The 19,468-nt window shown below is 32.0% G+C and overlaps 1 protein-coding gene across 2 annotated transcripts; it reads right to left on the bottom strand.

Annotated features, from left to right (window-relative positions):
- Positions 1-15,870: 15,870 nt before the first annotated feature.
- LOC114369690 (APO protein 3, mitochondrial-like) lies at positions 15,871-18,878 on the bottom strand. Of its 2 annotated transcripts, none has more exons than XM_028326935.1 (4): positions 18,635-18,878; positions 17,346-17,743; positions 16,587-17,017; positions 15,871-16,494 (listed from the first exon to the last, which is right to left on the bottom strand). In XM_028326935.1, exons 2-4 carry the CDS (start codon positions 17,717-17,719, stop codon positions 16,085-16,087), a joined length of 1,215 nt encoding a protein of 404 aa, XP_028182736.1. In that variant the 5' UTR covers positions 17,720-17,743; positions 18,635-18,878; the 3' UTR covers positions 15,871-16,084. The 2 variants fall into 2 exon arrangements, with proteins under 2 accessions (XP_028182736.1, XP_028182735.1); XM_028326934.1 differs by having other exon boundaries at positions 17,346-17,748.
- Positions 18,879-19,468: the final 590 nt, after the last annotated feature.

Consider the following 19,468-nt stretch of genomic DNA (forward strand, 5'->3'; position numbering starts at 1 on the left):
GTCTCAAACGTCATCTGTCCAGTTTTTTTCGTGCGAGCCATCTTCCACTTCACGTGGCGTCTGATGGGAGATGGAAGGTCAATGATGCCCTCAATGCTTCCAGACTTGGCAGCTTCTTTTAGTCTTTTCTTTGTCTTCTCAACCATGAGTTTTTGTTCTAAATATTCATAACCCCCACGAGATAATACGTGGGGGGCAGTGTTTTGCTTCTGGATGGCTTGTGCCTTTTTTCGCACATCGTGCAAAAGTTTAACATTAATGAAAATGATTATTACAATAAATTATAAGAAGTGATTTTGTTGTGGAAAACAACTAAAATGACAAAGTATATACCTCCCATGAGAGGTCTCAGCGGGTCTGACAAAACTAAGTTCATTTATCCTTGCTAATGCCATATTTTTCACAGACAATGCCGTCTACACCGTCCTTGTTGGCTGCAAGTGCCCATTTCCTAGTCAAGTCAGATTTAAATTGCCTCCAGCGCTCGCTGACAATATGAAGAATTTTCTTCTTTGTCCTAGTGTGAAAAGCTTCAGGGATTTCAAATTCCGCTTGACAAACAATAAATTAGGTTTTATTGTAAGTAAATGACAAATTTAGACTATTAAAGAAAATCAACGAAGAAAACTCAAATATCTGAATATCCTACCATATCAAATTCTTCTGAGCAGTAGGGACTTCCTTCCAGGTGTCATGTCATGTCGACCTTATCACGAGCGACAATCTCCAAATATGTTCTTAATTTCTTCTTGTAGGGATCGTCGGCTTTGCCGGTAGCAGGATCGATGTTGACCACAGGTTTTTCTGCCCAAGGTGGTCTAGTGGCCAATGATCGTAGCCACGTCGCCTTGCGTGTCTGCTTCAACGTAGATGGAGACGTTGATGCGTCTGTAGGAGGAGTAGGAGAAGGCGAGGCAGGTGGAGTAGCCATGGTCCTTTAAAGAGAAAAAGTTGAGATAGTTAATATTATCAAAAAACACTGTATGAGTTATATAAATGAATGTACTGAAATGAAATATTATATTAGAAAATTACGTTAGACGATGTTAATTAATTCTCCTTCATCATGATCATTACGATTAGCATGAACGTCGTCAGCTTCTTCTTCTCCGACGCTGTTAGAAGTCATTTGTGTAGACAAAGGACTAACATAAGTGTCCATGTATGAATCATCATCTGCCATGATGAAAGGGTCATTCTGGTAAGCTAGTTTCTTTAGGTCTACCAACATAAATCCTACATCATCAGTCCGCACACCGGTGTTGTTGTCAACCCACTTACATTTGAAAACACAAACAATAAATTTGACATAGTTAAACTCCCATATTTCTTCAATGAAGCCAAAATAAAGGATTGAAGCTACACAGGAATTGTCATCATGTACAGTTGTAAAGTGTTGAGATTCAGCCCTTAGGGTGACCCCGCTGTTTTGCAATGTACTTTTGTCGTTTTCTGCTTTTGTGTAAAAGGAATACTTGTTTATGTCGTATCCTTGCCAAGTTATAACATTTCTTTTAGGCCCATGAGGTATCTTTCTTAATGTTTCAGAAACATTTTTGTTAGCAAAGATTGTATCTTTCAACCAATCAGAGAAAGTCTTGTTATGATTTTTCAAGACCCAGTTCTTTGACATTTTTAGATTACTTTGTTTGACTAAACGTTCATGCTGAACTATGTATGGAAAAACTTCATTACTGTTGTTCAACACATACAAGTGAGCTTGTAACAAATCTTCTACACTTGGAGTGATAACATGCAAGCCTCTTGAACCCTTACCGCCCACTCTGTCATCATGGCGAGACTCAGGAAGGCCAACAGGTTTAGTCTTTTCAATGTACTCTGAACAAAATTCAACGGCTTCTTCTACGATGTACCTTTCAACAATAGATGCTTCTGGACGATGTAAATTCTTGGTATACTCTTTTAAGATCTTCATGTAGCACTCAAACAGGTACATCCAGCGCAGATGAAAAGGACCACAACATTTGATTTCTTTGACCAGGAGAACAATTAAGTGGACCATGATGTCAAAGAAAGCAGGAGAAAAATACATCTCCAACTGGCACAATATAATTGCAGCTTCATTTTCCAGGTCATCAAACTTGACCGGATTAAGGACTTTGCTACATATGGCATTGAAGAAAAAGCACAGGCGAGTTATGGCTAACCTGACTTTGTTAGGCAAAATGTCTCCTATAGCCACGGCTAACAATTGTTGTATCAACACGTGACAATCCTGAGACTTTAACTCCACCAGCTTAAGCTTCTTGAACTGCACAATGCTCTTAATATTTGAAGAGTATCCTTGTGGGACTTTAATCGGGCGCAGACACTGGCACACACTGATCTTCTCCTTTCTGGATAAAGTATGACAAGCTAGAGGCAAGTATATTTTTTTACCATCAGACCTTGGATGCAACTGTGATCGTATGCCCATGTTAGTTAGATCTTGACGGGTATTTAGACCATCTTTCGTCTTGCCCTGAATGTTAAGAAGTGTCCCAATGACACTGTCACATACATTTTTCTCTACATTCATAACATCAATACAATGTCTAACATCTAGATTAGACCAGTACGAAAGATCAAAGAAAATGGACCTCTTCTTCCATATGTAACTCTTACTTTTATCATTCTTTTGGGTCTTTCCAAATACAGTATTAAGGTGTTCAACCCGCTGGAAGACCTGCTCACTTATTAACAGTATCCGCGCAGTTTCGTGCTCTTGACTTCCATTAAAAGCTTTTTTCAATCTTTTGTAAGGATGATGAGCTTTTAGAAAACGGCGACGTCTAGTGTACACTGTTTTTCTACCATGTTTCAGTTGTATGTAGCTTGTGTCTTCTTCACAGATGGGGCATGCATGATGACCCTTAACAGTGTAACCGCTGAGATTCCCATATGTTGGAAAGTCATTAATGGTACAAAAAAGCATTGCATGCATTTGAAAAGTCTCCTTGCGAAACCCATCAAACACTAAAACCCCTTCATCCCACAACTTTCTCAGGTCTTCAATCAACGGACTTAGATAAACATCAATGTCATTTCCTGGTGTTGACTCGTTGGCAAGTGCACCAAATCGTGACAAGTAGTAAAGTACTCGGAAGTTCGAGTGTCGAATCCACAGGGACTTTGTTTGTACTTAGATTAATGCAAATCCAATTTAAAAGCAAGAGATAAGAAATTTAAAATAAAAGATAAAGAAAGATAGAAGATAAGGTAAAGAAAAGATAAAAGATTTAAAGATAAAATTAGAAGATAAAAGAATTAAAGATAAAATTAAAAGATAAAGAAAAAGATGAAAGATAAGAAAGATAAAAGATTTAGATAAAAGATAAAGATAAAGTCAAGATAAGATAATGTTGGGAACAGACTTGCCTGCCTAGCCTAGGATGTATGAGTTTATGATTTTTTTCTTTACCAATTCAAGTGATTTTATCCCACCCACATCTATTCATTTACCTGCCCCTGATGCCTCACGATGACAAGCCTATTTTACCTATCTATCCCCCAAATGCCTTTGCAAAGACTCAATAGATAAAATGCATGAAGTTCTAATTCTAGATGTTTGCTTTGACGCATGGGCATAATGCAATCACTCTATGCCTAGCAATGATTTTATTATGATATCTTTTCTTCTTGTTCTATTAGAAGTTATCCTCTCCCGAGCGTCTAACCCCTAAAACTAATGCATGCATATCTTCTTTAAATCTTATTTAAAAGTTACCCTCTCCCGAGCATCTAACCCCTAACAGAATATAAAGATGAGTATGCAAGATAAAAACAGAAAAGAAAATAGGAAAGAAAAACCTGGTATTGCATTGATAAATAGTGAAGAGTATATCATACATCACATTGGCTTCTAGGCCTGTCAGACCCTAACTAAGGGTTTAGCCACTCATGGCCATTAAGGGCTTTACAATGAGAAGAGGGGTGAAAGAAAGAAAGTAAATGAAACCCCTAGGAGAGGGGGTTCTGTGGTGGTGTGTTTTGTCCCTTGGACTGGCTCTCTATTTATAGTAGCTGCTGAAGTGGGCTTTGGGCCTTCGTAGGCGCGCTCAGCGCGACACCCCCTTGCTCAGCGCGTGTAGATCGCGCGCTTAGCGCGCATTTTGCAAGCTTAGCGCGCACTTCTGTTAGATCGCGGGCTTAGCGCGCGTGTTGCATGCTTAGCGCGCGCTTCTGTTGGATCATGGGCTTAGCGCATGACGCGCGCTCAACGCGCGTATTGGGCTGGGCCTGCTTCAGATTTTCTTCTTTTTTTCAATTTTTCTGGCCTTTTTGCTTGTTACACCTCCAGTTTTTATATCTGCAGCCAAAATTCAACAAAACATCAATTCTTTAATATTTAAGCACAAATAACTGCTAAATAATTATTTTTAAAGACAATTTTGCCTTATTTTCTATTATCAAAATACAATTATTTAGCAGTTATCACCTGGTTGTCTTGGGTCCGATATCATCATAGACAACATCATGTATTTTCGCTTCATGCACAACCAAGGCGGAAAATTGTAAATTACTAGTAGATCTGGCCATGAACTGTGTTGAGTGCTTAAATTGCTATATGGATTCATTCCATCACTGGCTAGTCCAAGTCTAAGATTTCTTGCCTCTTTGCCGAAATCCGGATACAAACTATCAATCTTCTTCCATTGGGAGCAATTAGCTGGATGACGGACCATTCCATCATATTTTCTCCCATTTGCATGCCAGGTAAGATCTTTTGCGTCGTCCTCATTAGCAAATAAATGTTTAAACCTTGGAATGATGGGAAGATACCACAACACCTTCGCTGGAGGGCCCATCTTTTAGTTTTCATCAGAACTGCCATCCTCATCATCCTTCACCTTGTACCGTGACAACCCACACTTAGAGCATTTCGACATTTCTTCAAATTCATGTCTGTACAGTATGCAATCATTAGGGCAAGCATGAATCTTCTGATACTCCATACCCATCGGACATAATATTTTCTTGGCCTGATAGTAGCTTTTAGGCAATGTGTTATCCTGTGGAAGCAGATCGTGCACTATTTGAAGCAATGAAGTAAAGCTTTTGTCACTCCATCCATATCTGGCCTTGACATTAACCAGACTTAACACCGCCGACAATAGCGTCAAGGAATTGTTGCACCCCGGATACAAAGGCTTCTTTGAGTCACTCTGCAATCTTTCATACATAGGGGCATGTGCTTGCTGGAAAGACTCTTGCCCAAGGTCACGAATCATATCGTCCAAGCGATCTCCCATTTCTACATCAAACGGTTCAGATTGCTGCCCACTCTGCATGTCTGTCATTTCACCATGCCATATCCACGTCGTATAATTTCTCTTAATTCCATCACACAACAGATGCTCTCGTATGTCATCAAGTATTTGTCGTCTTATGTTCAAACAATTGATGCAAGGACAATAATATTTTCCATCTTCATCCGGTTGACCTCTTTCTGAAGCAAATTGTAAGAATTGCTCGACGCCTTCCTCATATTCTGAGCTGATGCGACTTTCATTCATCCAACTTCAATCCATCTAAGTAATAACTCGGTCATACTCTCAAAGTTATTCGATACATGAAAATCTCACTTTTTTATTATAGGTGTGGCCCTATCCCATTCGGGAAGACCGTCTTTTATGGTAGCTTCATACATCAGGGTTAATTCTATTTTGTTAAATTTGACAAAATTTTGGCAGCATTTCGCATTGGTCTCCAAGTACATGACATGGAATCAGTGAAATTAATTTTCCGATAATCAAGTATGTACTCAGAGCACAACTATAAATGCATTACCGAAATTTCATCAAATTAAACAAAATAATTTTAACCTTAACACATGAATCTACCATAAAAATATCAGTCTCCCCAAACTGTCCAAACGGACAATTCAAGATTGAATACAATGATTAATGCAAACTATCTGCAAGAATCATTGCATTCAATCTCAAACGGGAATCTAATGTTCACTCATCATGAACACAATTTGTATAGCATATATCAATTGTCAGTAATGGCAGTGAACACGTAATAAAAATATTCATTGATAACAAACATTTGTACCTGTGATGATGAGCAGCACGGTCCAAAATGAAAGCAAGAATCAAAGAAATAACTGAATGAACACCTACATCAATCATCATTCCCAAAAACAAATATCAATATGAATGCTACACTCAAAAGCAAAACTCTATAGTATCGACTCATGTAATTGCTACTCAAAGTTAGTTTAGTTGCTAAGGATATAATTCATATTTCATAAAATCTATAAATACCTACTTAAGTGAACTTTGAGTCCTGACATCATGTGTGTGGTAGTTGGTTACGGTGTTGCAATCCATTTTAGTAAATTGGAATAAGATTATGTGTATGGTAGTTGTTTACCATGTGTGCATTTAATCGAGAGCTAACTTCCTTGAATTTTTGTTGACTAAAAAAAGACTCATGTACTATACATATATAAACTGTAACTAGTTTTGTTTGATCGAACAAAGCAATTAAATAGCATTGCTCAAGGCCATCTTATTGTTAACTACGACTTCATGGACTGCGGTGACTAAACTTTGACTAGCAAGCGTTGGTTATAATAATAAGCATTTATATGCAAAAGGAATTGAATAAAGAAAGCCATACAAGTGCTTTTTACATTAAATGTATACTCAACCTTGTGGGTATACTATTGGAGTTGCCAAGTGGTAAAGAATTGATGAGCACTCATCTCTTTCGGAGTGGGCATGGCGCTGTATTTTGGTTAATTATTGTTAATGCTAATATATATGTATAAGCAATTTATTTTATTTTTTAGCCTTTCGTGTAGAACCTGGAAGTATTTTTACAATTATTCTTTTTTGGGTCAACTATAACTATAAGATTATCCTTCATCTTTGGACAACTAGTTTGGTAATTATTTAGTCATCATCTTGGATCCCAACCACAGTGAAGGAAGGCAAAGCTCAGCTCATTCCACTGTCTATTAAGGCGAGCTTGAAATGAGAGGAAGTTTCAATAAGTGGTACTATATGCTTTGTCTATAAACTGTTTGATAAAATGTTTCTTAAGTAATATTAAGTGACATCAAATCCATACTACAATCAAAAGGTTGTTGTTAACTAAGTATATTAGTTAAGAAATTAAAAGAAGAAAATATTTATTAGAAGAATTATAGAAAAAATTTTAAAAAATTATTTTAATTCTTTAATTAATATCCTTAGGATATTGATTAACATGTCTAATCAAAATTGGAAATTTATACCATACAAATAATTTAGATACATTGCCGGAAATAACCGTGGTACGGTTTTTGTTTGGGAGCATTCCACACTCTCCATCAACATTAACAATCAAATATGCTTTTTGTGCTAGGTTTTGCCTCTTGACTTCTTTTTCTAACTAAAGAGGCACAGTCAATCGGACTTTTGATGTTTTTTAAATTTTCTTAGTTATCTTTCTATGCTTTATAATATTGGAATTTTTCTTAGTTATCTCAAACTTTCATACATAACATCAAGCACCAAGTCCCTACGGGTGTAGTGAAGTTCAACTCCTATTGTGATTTCGAAATCAAATTCCCTAAAAATAAAGGGTGAAATCGCGATGGAGGCATAAAAATCTCACCTGAAACGGCACAGTGAGGATGGCGTCGCGAGGGAGCTCTGCTATGTACGACACTCTGTCGCGATGGCAAGGGCGGCGTTGCTAGGTAGTTACTCTTCGTGTCTCAACGACGGCGAGGGAGAGTGAGTGAGTGAGTGAGTGAGTACGTTTGAGTGAGGACAAAATGCGCTTTTGGGAGAATATATATATATATATATATATATATATATATATATATATATATATATATATATATATATGAATTAATGATTTTTTTAAAACACAAATTTTAAATTAAATTTACAGCGTTTACTAAATTTTATTAAAAAATGCATTACTATTTATTAATATAAAAATAAATTTTTTCAAAGGAATTTTAAAAAAATTAATATCAACACTTTGGGAGAACACAATTTATCTATGAATTAATGATTTTCTTAAAACACGAATTAACGAAGTTATTTAAGCAAAATTTGTTGGGGGTAATTTTATTTATAATATTTGAAAATTAGCCTATTTCAATTAATATAGAATGGATTTATATTTAAATTTTTCTAAATTAAATTATTATTTATTTATATGTTTTCATGTAAGATTTTATAAAAAAATATCAAAATTTCTTTTTTAATAAATCATTAGTTAAAATTACCCCTTACCCTTTTTTATCATTAGTTAAAATTATCCCACTGAACGAATAAAATAGTATTGATAAAATGTAAAAATTAAATGTAGTTTGAACAGAGGAAGGGAGAAATGTTAGCCACATTCTCCCATACCCTTTTTTATAATTAGTTAAAATTTATAATTTTAGTAGGTCTCACTTTTAAAGGAGGAGACAAGTGAGACTCATAAAAAATTTATTGAAAGAAAAAGAAAAAGTCATTAAATGATGAAAAATAAGTCATAAAAAATTGATGATTTTTAATGAATTTGTTAAAATTTTATATTGTCATTTAATTATAAAATTTTGTGTATGTGTATGAAAATTTGGCCGACTTTAACCATTATTTGCAACGTATCCTTGAGTCAACTTTATGTAGAATTTTCATCACAACATAATCAATTTTTAGATAGTAATTTGAATCAGCATTTACAAAATTAATTTTAAATGGAATTGGTTTTGCATATTTGATTTTGATTTTGGGTGATATAATTCATGTTTAGAGATATTTATTTTTAACACAAGTTAATAATAAAATTCAATATATATTTTTTTATCTAGCATATGATAGTCTCAATGTTTATCATAACATCATTTTGTCAAACAAATAAAGTTGACGGCAAAATCTAAAGATAATAAAGAAAAGTTTGAAGACTTTGACAAGTCAAATATTTTTTCAAATATTAAAATTAGAATTTTAAAAAATAGAGACTGAAAATAGTTAATCCGAAATACTTTTTCTTTGTTTCTTCTTTCCTAAATGAGTATTAAAATATATTTAATTGAGTATTAAAATAACTTTTGACAAAAAAAAAATTCATCACTATTTAAATATAATTCTTTTTCTTTGTTTCTTCTTTCCTAAATAATTTTTTTTATTAAATTTATTAACAAAAAATTCACATAATTAACAAATGAGGTTAAAAATAATAAAAAAAATGACAAATGTAATAAAAATAAATTACATGTGGATTATAATTAACTCTAAATTTAAAGACTTAAAACATAATTTTCGTGTCTTGAAAATATTTTTATTTTTGTTCTGAAAAATTTGTTTAAAAATAATGAAAATATCATTTTTTTAAATCCTACAAATATATGAGATAACTATAATTATTTAAATTAAACCACTGTGTAACATATATTTTCAATAAATCAAATTAATATATACAAATATTTTAATTTACTTTAAATTTAAAGATAATACGATAATATAAATATAGTAGGATTTCATAGAATTTTTAAACAATATTCTCCATTTATCTTTTTAAGAAGAAAAAAACTAATTTTTTTTTATTTTTATAATAATTAAATAAAAATATATTAATAAAAAATTTAATTTTTTTATGATATAATTGTTTTTACCAACATTCTATAAAAATTCTATAAAAGTTAAACTCTATTATTAAAAACAATTTTTTTATATTTTCAAATTAACTAATATCAAATAATTTATATAAATGTGTGTTATATTTAAATGATAATCATGAAATAATAAAAGTAAAATTACAAAATTCATTTTAAAAATTTAGTTTAATTTTTAAATGCTTACCTTTTGAATTTATTATTTTTTATTAATTATTTTATTTTTTTTAATTAAAATATAATTAATAATGCAATATATGATTTTTTTTAAAATATATAAATAATTAAAAAAAAAGTTTATATTAATATCGATTTTTCAAAAAACTAATGTTAACATATCATACATTTTTCAAAAATCGATGTTAATTAATGATGTTAGCATCGGTTTTTAAAAAACCGATGTTAATGTGTATGCATTAACATTGATTTTTTGGAAAACCGATTTTAACATATCATACGTTAACATCGGTTTTTGAAAAACTGACTGATGTTAACATGTATGCATTAACATCGGTTTTTTGGAAAACCGATGTTAAGAAAAATACTTTATTTACAAATATGTCACTGCGTTAACTTAACATCGGTTTTGTCCAAAACCGATGTTAATAAATCGATGTTAAAACTGCTTTTTTGTAGTAGTGTATTGTTAATATCTCTTTTTATTTTATTTAAAAGTATCTTGCACCAAAAATAATCATGTTCGGTAGAACCACTAATATCTCATTTTTATCTTTTCTATTTCAATTAATTAGTTTCAATTATTATTCTCTCACAAATAAATAAATAAATAAAATCCTAACCCCTAATATCTCTCACAAATAAAAGTAAAAACTATTACTCTTACATTACGTTTGAAGTTATCATTAAGCAAAGAATATTATATATAAAAATTTGAAAAATAAATATGACTCGATATAAAAGAAAGATTAATGCATCTAGAAAGTTTCTGAAGTTTGGGAAAACTAGCTTATGATCATTAGTTTGTTTCATAAATTCCTACAATTAACTTATAATTAATGAAATTTATATCGTTAAGGTTAGTGTTTCTCTGTATAAAATAAAGGTTAATTTGTTTCATTAATTCCTACATCAACATGTCTTCCTATGTCATTTTATATAGTTCAACTCCTAACGTTACCAAACAAAAATTAAATCAATTAGTTAGCTTATGCTATAAACTCGTCCACTACCAATTATAAGCTATCCATTATCAACTAACTTATCTACTATATGCTAATTTTTGCTAAACGGATCAACCATAATAAATACTTAAAATTTTGTTTGAAATGAAGCATATGTGTAAAAACTGGATCGGAGGAAGAACACGGGTTATATTCATCTCTTATTTAATTTGCCTTTGAAGGTAAAAAAAAATGATTTAAGTAAAACTGAACTCGAATCATTTAAGTAAAATCTTATATTAAAACTTTGTTAATAGAAATAATGTAACTACCAGTTAGTTTTTTTAAAAAATAATCATCAATAGAATCAATAAATTTTAGGTTAGAGTTTTGTTGATGAAAATAATATAATCAATTACTTAAACATAATATATGAATTATTATAATTTTTTAATATTTATTTTTGATTCCAATGAATCAAATAAAATATACTGAAGAAAAAATCATAAACTATAACAGTCAATTATTTTAATCTTTGAAAAATTAAAATAACTTCCCATAATGAATAGAAAGGGATATATTACTTATCTCAATTCTCTCTTATTTACCAAGATTTTTGTTTTATACAAAATAATAGGAATAATGAAATCAAAGATAAAAGAGGAGACCACATAATGAGATACTATGACCATGCCATGACTCTCTCTCTCTCTCCTCTCTCTTGCCAGTCGCCAGAAAGGGGCGGTGCCCTAAGTGGGAGGGAAAGTCATGCAAGAACGACATGATGTTGACTTACAAAAAGTGTCATCGTGAGTGATAAGGGACCACTTACTACACTCCAACTCCAATTGTGTCCACCCACACACTGCATTTAAATACCAAGTTATTCTTCTTATTATTAAGAGAAATAATTGCATAAATAAAAGTTAAAATAAAAGATTATTAGTTTTTTAAGTATAAAAAAGGAACATTACTAGTTTACACACTCATTCAACAACAAATCACAATGTACGATAGATCTGGCTTTTATAGTGAATTATTATTTTAATAGTCATGTCGATATTATAATTTTACTAATCTAACCTTTTTTCAAAATAATAAAAGCAAAAAATTGTAAGGTTAGAGGGGTGAGACTCCATGCTTTGGCCACGTGTGCCACCAAAGACCAAAATGTGTGGACAACTCAGATCGTCATTAAAATCATGCAAAAGCCACCACCGTATTTTCTCTGACACATGGCATAATTTTCTAATTTTGTTTCCACGTGGAACCTCTGATTAATATTACTTTTTTTTTTCAATTCAGTCTCAATTCATTCAACCTTTCATGCTTTAGCTTCTCCTACTACCTTTATTCCCCTGCCCCAGAAGTCCAAAACATGACAAGAAGAAATGCAAAAGTTTACACTAATCCCAACAACAATAGAAAAATCAATGTTTTTGACTAAATGTGCGCCCATGCATGAAATTTGTTAGAAATTTTCTAATATTAGACCATCTCCGATTAGATTATTTATAAGTAACATTCTTTAACCTTTTTCTTTAATGAAACAAATGATAAGAAGTTGATTATATAAGTAATCATTGTTTAATAAATTTATAGTATAAATAAAATATTATTTTTCAAACATTATAAGATCCCATAAAATTAAGTCAATCATTTATTTTAATAATCTTAGTATTTTAATAAATTTCATGTAAAATTTTTAAATATATATAAAATTATAAGATTTACTAAATTATGATAACTAATTTATTTAAATAACTATGTATTGTAGATGTTGTTAGTTGGACTTATATTTATTACATTCTTTTCATAAAATAAATGAAGTGATCATAATTTTTCAGTCTATAATAATTCTTAAATCATGGAGGACCATGATAGCTTCACACTTTATCACGAAAGTGATGTTTGTATACCAGACTTGCATTTAAAAAGCTATTTATTAAACCGAAAATAAAATTAGAAAAAAAAAGGTGTAACATATGATAAATATATTTTTTGTAAAGCTCTGGGGTGCTAGCAATTTGTGGAAGGAAGCATTCGGTATTACGTAGGAGGATTGAGTGTATAAAAAGCTTTTGTTTTTTCACGATATTCTGCTATGTTTTGGTTGTGAACATGTATTTCTTGTATTCAACTTTCAATTATAATATATTTTTTGGTTTATTAAAAAAGAAAGTATACATCATATAGTTGTTTCTAGTTTCAATCTTTTGATTTTGGGTTATAATATGATTAAGATAAATCAATATAAGATTACAGGACTTCAAAATGACATTGCAATTAAGGATTTGATTGAAATGTGTGGTAATACATTTAAGAGAATGAAATATCATTTTGAAAATAAGATGTCATTTTGAATGTGGTAAAATCATTTTCTGTTTTTAAGAGAATAAAATGTGTAATAAAATGACATTTCAACTTGGAAACCATTTCAACGGTGTTAAAGGGAAGTTTTCCACTTTTCAAGACAAAAACAGAAAAGGAAAGGAGATGATGAATTGGTGTTTGTTGCCTCTAACTGGAAAAACAAACACACATATATAATATATTTTTTGGTTTACTAAAAAACAAAGTATACATCATACAGTTGTTTTTAGTTTCAATCTTTTGATTTTGGGTTATAACATGATTAAGATAATTTAATATAGGATTATAGGACTTCAAAATGACATTTCAATTAAGGATTTGATTGAAATGTGTGGTAATACATTTAAGAGAATAAAATATCATTTTGAAAATAAAATGTCATTTTGAATGTGGTAAAATCATTTACTGTTTTTAAGAGAATAAAATGTGTGGTAAAATGACATTTCAATTTGGAAACCATTTCAACGGTGTTGAAGGGGAGTTTTCCACTTTTGAAGACAAAAACAGAAAAGGAAAGGAGTGTTGAAGGGGAGTTTTCCACTTTTCAAGGAAAAAACAGATAAGGAAAGGAGATGTTGAATTGGTGTTCCTTGCCTCTAACTTGAAAACCAAACACACACAAACATATAATAATTGCTAACTAAAGAGTTTAAGGTTGACATGATGATGCTATTTATATATTATTATGCTTGTACACGTATTTGAATTTTTTTTTTTTTGCATTAACATTATAAATTAATTAGAAATCATCATGGGTATAATTTTTAAAAGAATTGTTATAAAAATCAACCATCTTTTAATTATAAGTGCATTGTAAAAAAAATTGTACATTGTCATTATGCTTATATTAATAAAATATATGATTTATAATTGTCATTTTTGATTAATTACTATTACAACTATACTTTATCACTTTACAAAAATAAAGGGGAAGAATATTCTTCCTTCGAGAATGAAATTTTGTCCCTCTAGGGAGCCAAACAGAGGATGGTTTAGTACAGTTGTGTCATGTTCTGGACCCAACATAGGATTCAGGCCCAAATGATAAGAAAGGAGTCCAGATAACCATGATTCAAAATTAAACCGGATATTACTTAAAACACCTCATTATTTGATTTAGTGTACTCCAAGTGCATTGCCGTTTGTCCAATCTGTAAAGCACTCGGGAAGCATCGAAGCAAATAATGAGATGCGTTAAATAATTACCAATTAAACCATGTAGGAGTTACTTGGATCTACTTGCTTCCATAATGTTCTCAATTCTCCCACCCTTGCTCACCTGCAATAATCATCCAAATTAACTTGTAACTATGGCTCACTGGCATCTACACTCTAGAGGCTCTTAGTTTTTATTGACTTCAACACTTAACTTCTTTATTAATAGATTAATAATTACAGTGCTTATTAGAATTATTATCATTACTCTGTTAGAGTTCTTAATAGACTAGAGCCTTAAAAGTGTCTATATGTTAAACCATGAAACTTACAATAACTTTTTTTTATCCATCGGGAAAGACAATTATCAGAGAATTTACAACTAATAACACTTTACTCAACCCAACTGAATTGGACTCCCTTAGTTATTCATCCCATTCTACATCCACCAGACTCCTACAACATATCAACATTTACTGGAAGGGAAGGATATCCTACCCCCAACTCAGATCTCAACTCTTATAAAAGAAGTGGGAACACGTCATTTAACTAAAAAAAGTCATAAATAGCATCCAATAACAACTCCAATATCCAACTTAAATTTTTTTTACATGCACTGTACGTAGGCGTGATGAGTAAGACATTTTCTATTGTGTGGTTTGCTATGACACGTATGAAAGATCAGTAGGCTATTTATAGTATTTACTAAATAGGTTAACAATCTTACATTTTATTAAAAATTAAACTAAAGGACCAAGGAATTTTTAAGAAATTGTAGCTTTATCTCTTGTATGAAATTGTAGCTTAAAACATTACATGTTCGCAAGCTTTTTTCTTAACAGATATTGTAAAGTGACAATTACACATACTTTATTAATGATGTATCGTAAAGATAAATTTTTGAAAGGTTCACTCAAACTGATAGGGTCCCTCTCAATAAGAATACTGTTCAGATTCACGTTATTGTGATGCATAATGCTTTTGGTAAATTTCATATATTTAAATAGAAAGGATAATTTTGGCTACATCACAAGCCAGTGGGTGCATACACAGAAGTTGCACAAATTGAAGATAAGATAGATATGATGCATTTTAATGGACACAGAAGTTAAGATATAGTCAAAGTAGAGTTCCTTTCTTGATGATGTGGAGTTTTGATATTGGAGTGATAGCAATTTCAGCAAAGCAATTCAGAAATAAATGCATAGCAATCATCGAGTCTCATAACCAAGATACATTCATGCAACTAAGAAAAAAATATTTCAAAACACAAAAGAATATACCTGTTCGGCAAATCTGATAGAGCTCGAGCAAGGAACTGTTGCCAATCTTTGAAGTTCCTTCTATACTTACTTCCTCTTCCTAATATGATTGGCATGTAAAACACTTTTTCCACCTTATCCAGTGCATTGTCAACCATCCCTCTGCCTCTTGTACTCCAGAAGATAGTAAATTAACCCTGTGGGCTAAGGTTTTTTTTGGTTTTAGTAATAGGAAATTATACTACAAAATATTGCATAAAAGCAGATCAGACTATAACTAAATTAGGTGATGAATGAGATTGGTAGAGGGATGAAGAGTTGTTCTCAAAGGAATCCCAGCAAGAAATCCAAGTCCGTTGGCCTGCAGTGGGTGCCAAAAGTAGATATGTTCCATATAATCAATACTGCAACCTTAAGTTGCCAATAGAACACGAGATAGTTTAGCGGCCCAATGTTCTTTTTTCATCCTATTATATCTCTAATTACCAACATTAGACAGGTCCTCTATCTTTGTTAGCATATATACAAATAGTTGAAAGAAATTAAATCAAATCATTGTTTTAAACAACCCACTTTTCCTCATCCATTTGAGGGATTACAACATCTTCCCTCATCATACAAGCATAACTCTTATCAACTGGAGCCCCAGCTTGGGCAAATAGCTCAACCACTGCAGGTAGCATACCATAGTACTTTTTCAACTCATTTACCAGAGGTTTCCTAGGTTGATCATCTCGAATGTGAAAGACATATACTGGAGGTGCCAAATCATCAATTCTTGCCTCCTGCCATGCATGTTGTCCATCCCTCATCTGGTGTTTGAAAGCTTGACAATTTCGTCCTCTATGACCTTTGGGTCCCACTTGTACCTCTGGACAATATCCACAAGTTTGGACAGCATACTTCTCCATAAGTTTTGAAGCTCCTCCATGCATTTTTTCCCAGGCTTTCATGCCTCGAACAGCAATAGCTGCACAAATGTGTGCACATAGTCAGCATAGTTAACAAAGGAAGAATGTGTGGGTGTCTAAGAGAGAAGAAAAAGAATTTGTTTTCATAAACCTTGGATATCATCAGATTGCATTGCCATAGAATTTGTGTTTACATCCACTCTTTTTTTCTTAAACCAAAACCCATGTGCTTCTATATCTTCACCAAGAGAAATTTCTTTAGGAAATCTTTTCTCAAAATCAATAATCCTACCAGCAACACAGTAAACAGGGAAGGACCTTCTCCTGGTAGGGTACTCAGGTATGTCAAAACCTGCCTGAATACACAATTCAACAATTGCTGGAATTCGGTCTACTTCAAGCATTTCATTATGTGAAACAGCCCTCCCTATTCTATCATACAGATGAAATGACTCTACAAGTGGCAGAACATGTTCAACACCACCTTTGACCCAACTATGTTCTTTGCTTGATGGGCTTCCTCTAACATCGCATGTTCTAATTTGATGTGGTGGATGACCAACATGAACTTCTCCACATAAGCTGCAAAGCATCCAACACTTAAACAATTATGCATAATAAAAAAGCCCAAGTGACTAGACATGTTTACATTATTCATTTCAGATAGATCATGTTCAGTGTTTGCATTAAGAAATCATCTAAAACCCATAATGCATTAAAAAATCATATTATATCACTTAGTTGACAAGTTAAAAGTACAAGTTCATTCCAAAAATACAAGATAAAAAATAGAAAGAAAAGACTTTTGATAGAAAGTCAAACCAGATATCATAGTTGAATAGAATATCTACAGGCAACATGCTAAAAGCTTGAACAACCACAATGAAGAATACTAGAGTTATGGTGTGACCTGCATGTATAAATAGCAATGTAGTTGACAAGTCTTGAAACAGTAGATATTAGTTCACATCTGGCAGCATAAACTTCATGAGCAATAGGAATTAAATGCTCCACCAATAAGCCATTTTCGGGAGGTTGTAATTTATTCTCATGCACCTTTTGCCTCTCCTTTCTCTCCAGTCTGGCTTGACGCTTAAGTTCATTAAAACTTGTCACCGGTGGTTTCCTCTCATACTTGTTGAGCTTTCTTGGCAGCTCATTACAAGTCGACACAGAAGAGTACCAAAGACAGAAATGTGTATTTATTCCTCTGAGCTGCGCAACATGAACTTGCATAACTCTCTCAAGGAGACTACCAATAGTTTGAACATGTCTTGGCAGCATCACTGTTCCAGAGAAGAGGGATACCTACACTGAAAGAAATTTTTTTGTATTTATTTTTTTTCTGTTCTAATATGTAGTAATATCCAAATTCTATATGTAAAAAAAAACGGCATTATGATTTAATGTTTTATGTGTTGGCCAGGAAACAAACATCAAACAAAGAAACAAGAGCTTCAACGTGTAAATTCATACATATAACCAGTGTGATCAATTGCGGATTGTGGAAAGTGGCGGAAAGCCAATAATCTGCAATATCATATAACGGATAGTGTCCCAGGCTAATAGCAAAAGTCGCATAGCAATTGAAAACTTGAAATGTATGTATGTATATATACATATCAATTAATTATATGAGTATAAAAAATTAATTTGTATGCAAATGAGTATGAAATGCATAAATATTGAGATAATAATATTAGCTCAAGTTTAATTGGCCGAAGACTCGCCAAAGATGACAAGAGGATGCAGGACGCTTGCTGCAACCATAACACCAATAGCGACCGCAATTGCGGACAAAGTTGTGATTCCAGATTCAAGAAATTCAGCAATGCAGCAAATTAGTGCAAGACACTCACAGAGGAGTCCTTCATTACGAAGACAAAAAAGATAATACTAAGCCTCTTATACAGCTCTCACTCTCGGAAGAATAAAATAAATTTTAAGTTTAAAGCCTTATTCAGATTCATTCAACCAAAACAGCAATCATCAATCAAATACAAAGAAATGCCTAATATGAAACATGCAATTTGCAAAAACACAATAACAATGTGGCACAAATAGCTACAGCAACAGAGAAAAAACAGTTTCATTCATACTCATTTTTCAATTGTGCCAGTGAAAATTGGAAAGTTGTAGCCAATGGCCACATACAATAGAATCATAAAAACCCGGGAAACAAGGTAATAAAAAATATACCTGGAGAGGAAGAAAACCACCTGCGACGGCGGCGAGAGAGCTCAGGTTAGGGCTCTACGGTGGCGGAGACACCTCTTCAGGGTCCTCAAGCGTTGCTCGTTGGCGCCTCTGCTTTCACAGGTGATGTTAAAACCAGCGGTGGGTGGCGCCGATTTCGTCCCCTTCTCTGTCGGCGGAGCCAAGATTTCGAGCAGGTGTTGCTTTCACGTTGCTCACATGTTAGAGTAAGTCCCCGAAACCGTTATTCACTTATCCAAGACATTTATTATTCTCTAATTCCAGATTACATTACGATTAAGATTGTCACTGAAATTAAAAAAATATAATTAATTGATTGAATTTTTTTAAAAAAATATTATATAAATTTTTAATATATCATTTATTTATTTAACTAATGATCTATTTATTCTTTTTATACATTATTTTCACTAAATATTGATAAAGTATAGTCTTTGAAAAAATATTAAATGTAAAATTAATTTTAATATCTATTTCGAAATAATTTTTTCTCTCTAAAATGTTATATATCGTATATAAATGTAATATTAAATTATGTCAACTAATTATTATTGATAATCAATCTGATATTTTCATAAATAAATCAACATTTCATGTTTAATTTCATATTTTATTTTATTATAATTATTTCAATTTTAAAGTGAATGGTTTAAAAGAAAATCTCATATAAATTATTTTCTTAAATAAATGTTAGTATATTTTATTGATATGACGAAATGTTAAGAATTGTTATACTTATCTTCTTAATTATTTCATACACACATCTTGTAGTTCCCCATTGGCCATCTTATTAGCTCTCTATGTATCTATCTATTA

Source organism: Glycine soja, chromosome 10 (assembly GCF_004193775.1).
Source record: "Glycine soja cultivar W05 chromosome 10, ASM419377v2, whole genome shotgun sequence".
Taxonomy (NCBI): Eukaryota; Viridiplantae; Streptophyta; class Magnoliopsida; order Fabales; family Fabaceae; genus Glycine; species Glycine soja.

Coding starts and splice junctions, on each gene's coding strand:
- LOC114369690 (XM_028326935.1), bottom strand. CDS start 17,719: ATGCTGCCAAGACATGTTCAAACTATTGGTAGTCTCCTTGAGAGAGTT. Junction 17,018..17,345: donor ATTGCTATTTATACATGCAG/GTCACACCATAA, acceptor GATGCTTTGCAG/CTTATGTGGAGAAGTTCATG. Junction 16,495..16,586: donor GCAATCTGATGATATCCAAG/GTTTATGAAAAC, acceptor ACATTTGTGCAG/CTATTGCTGTTCGAGGCATG.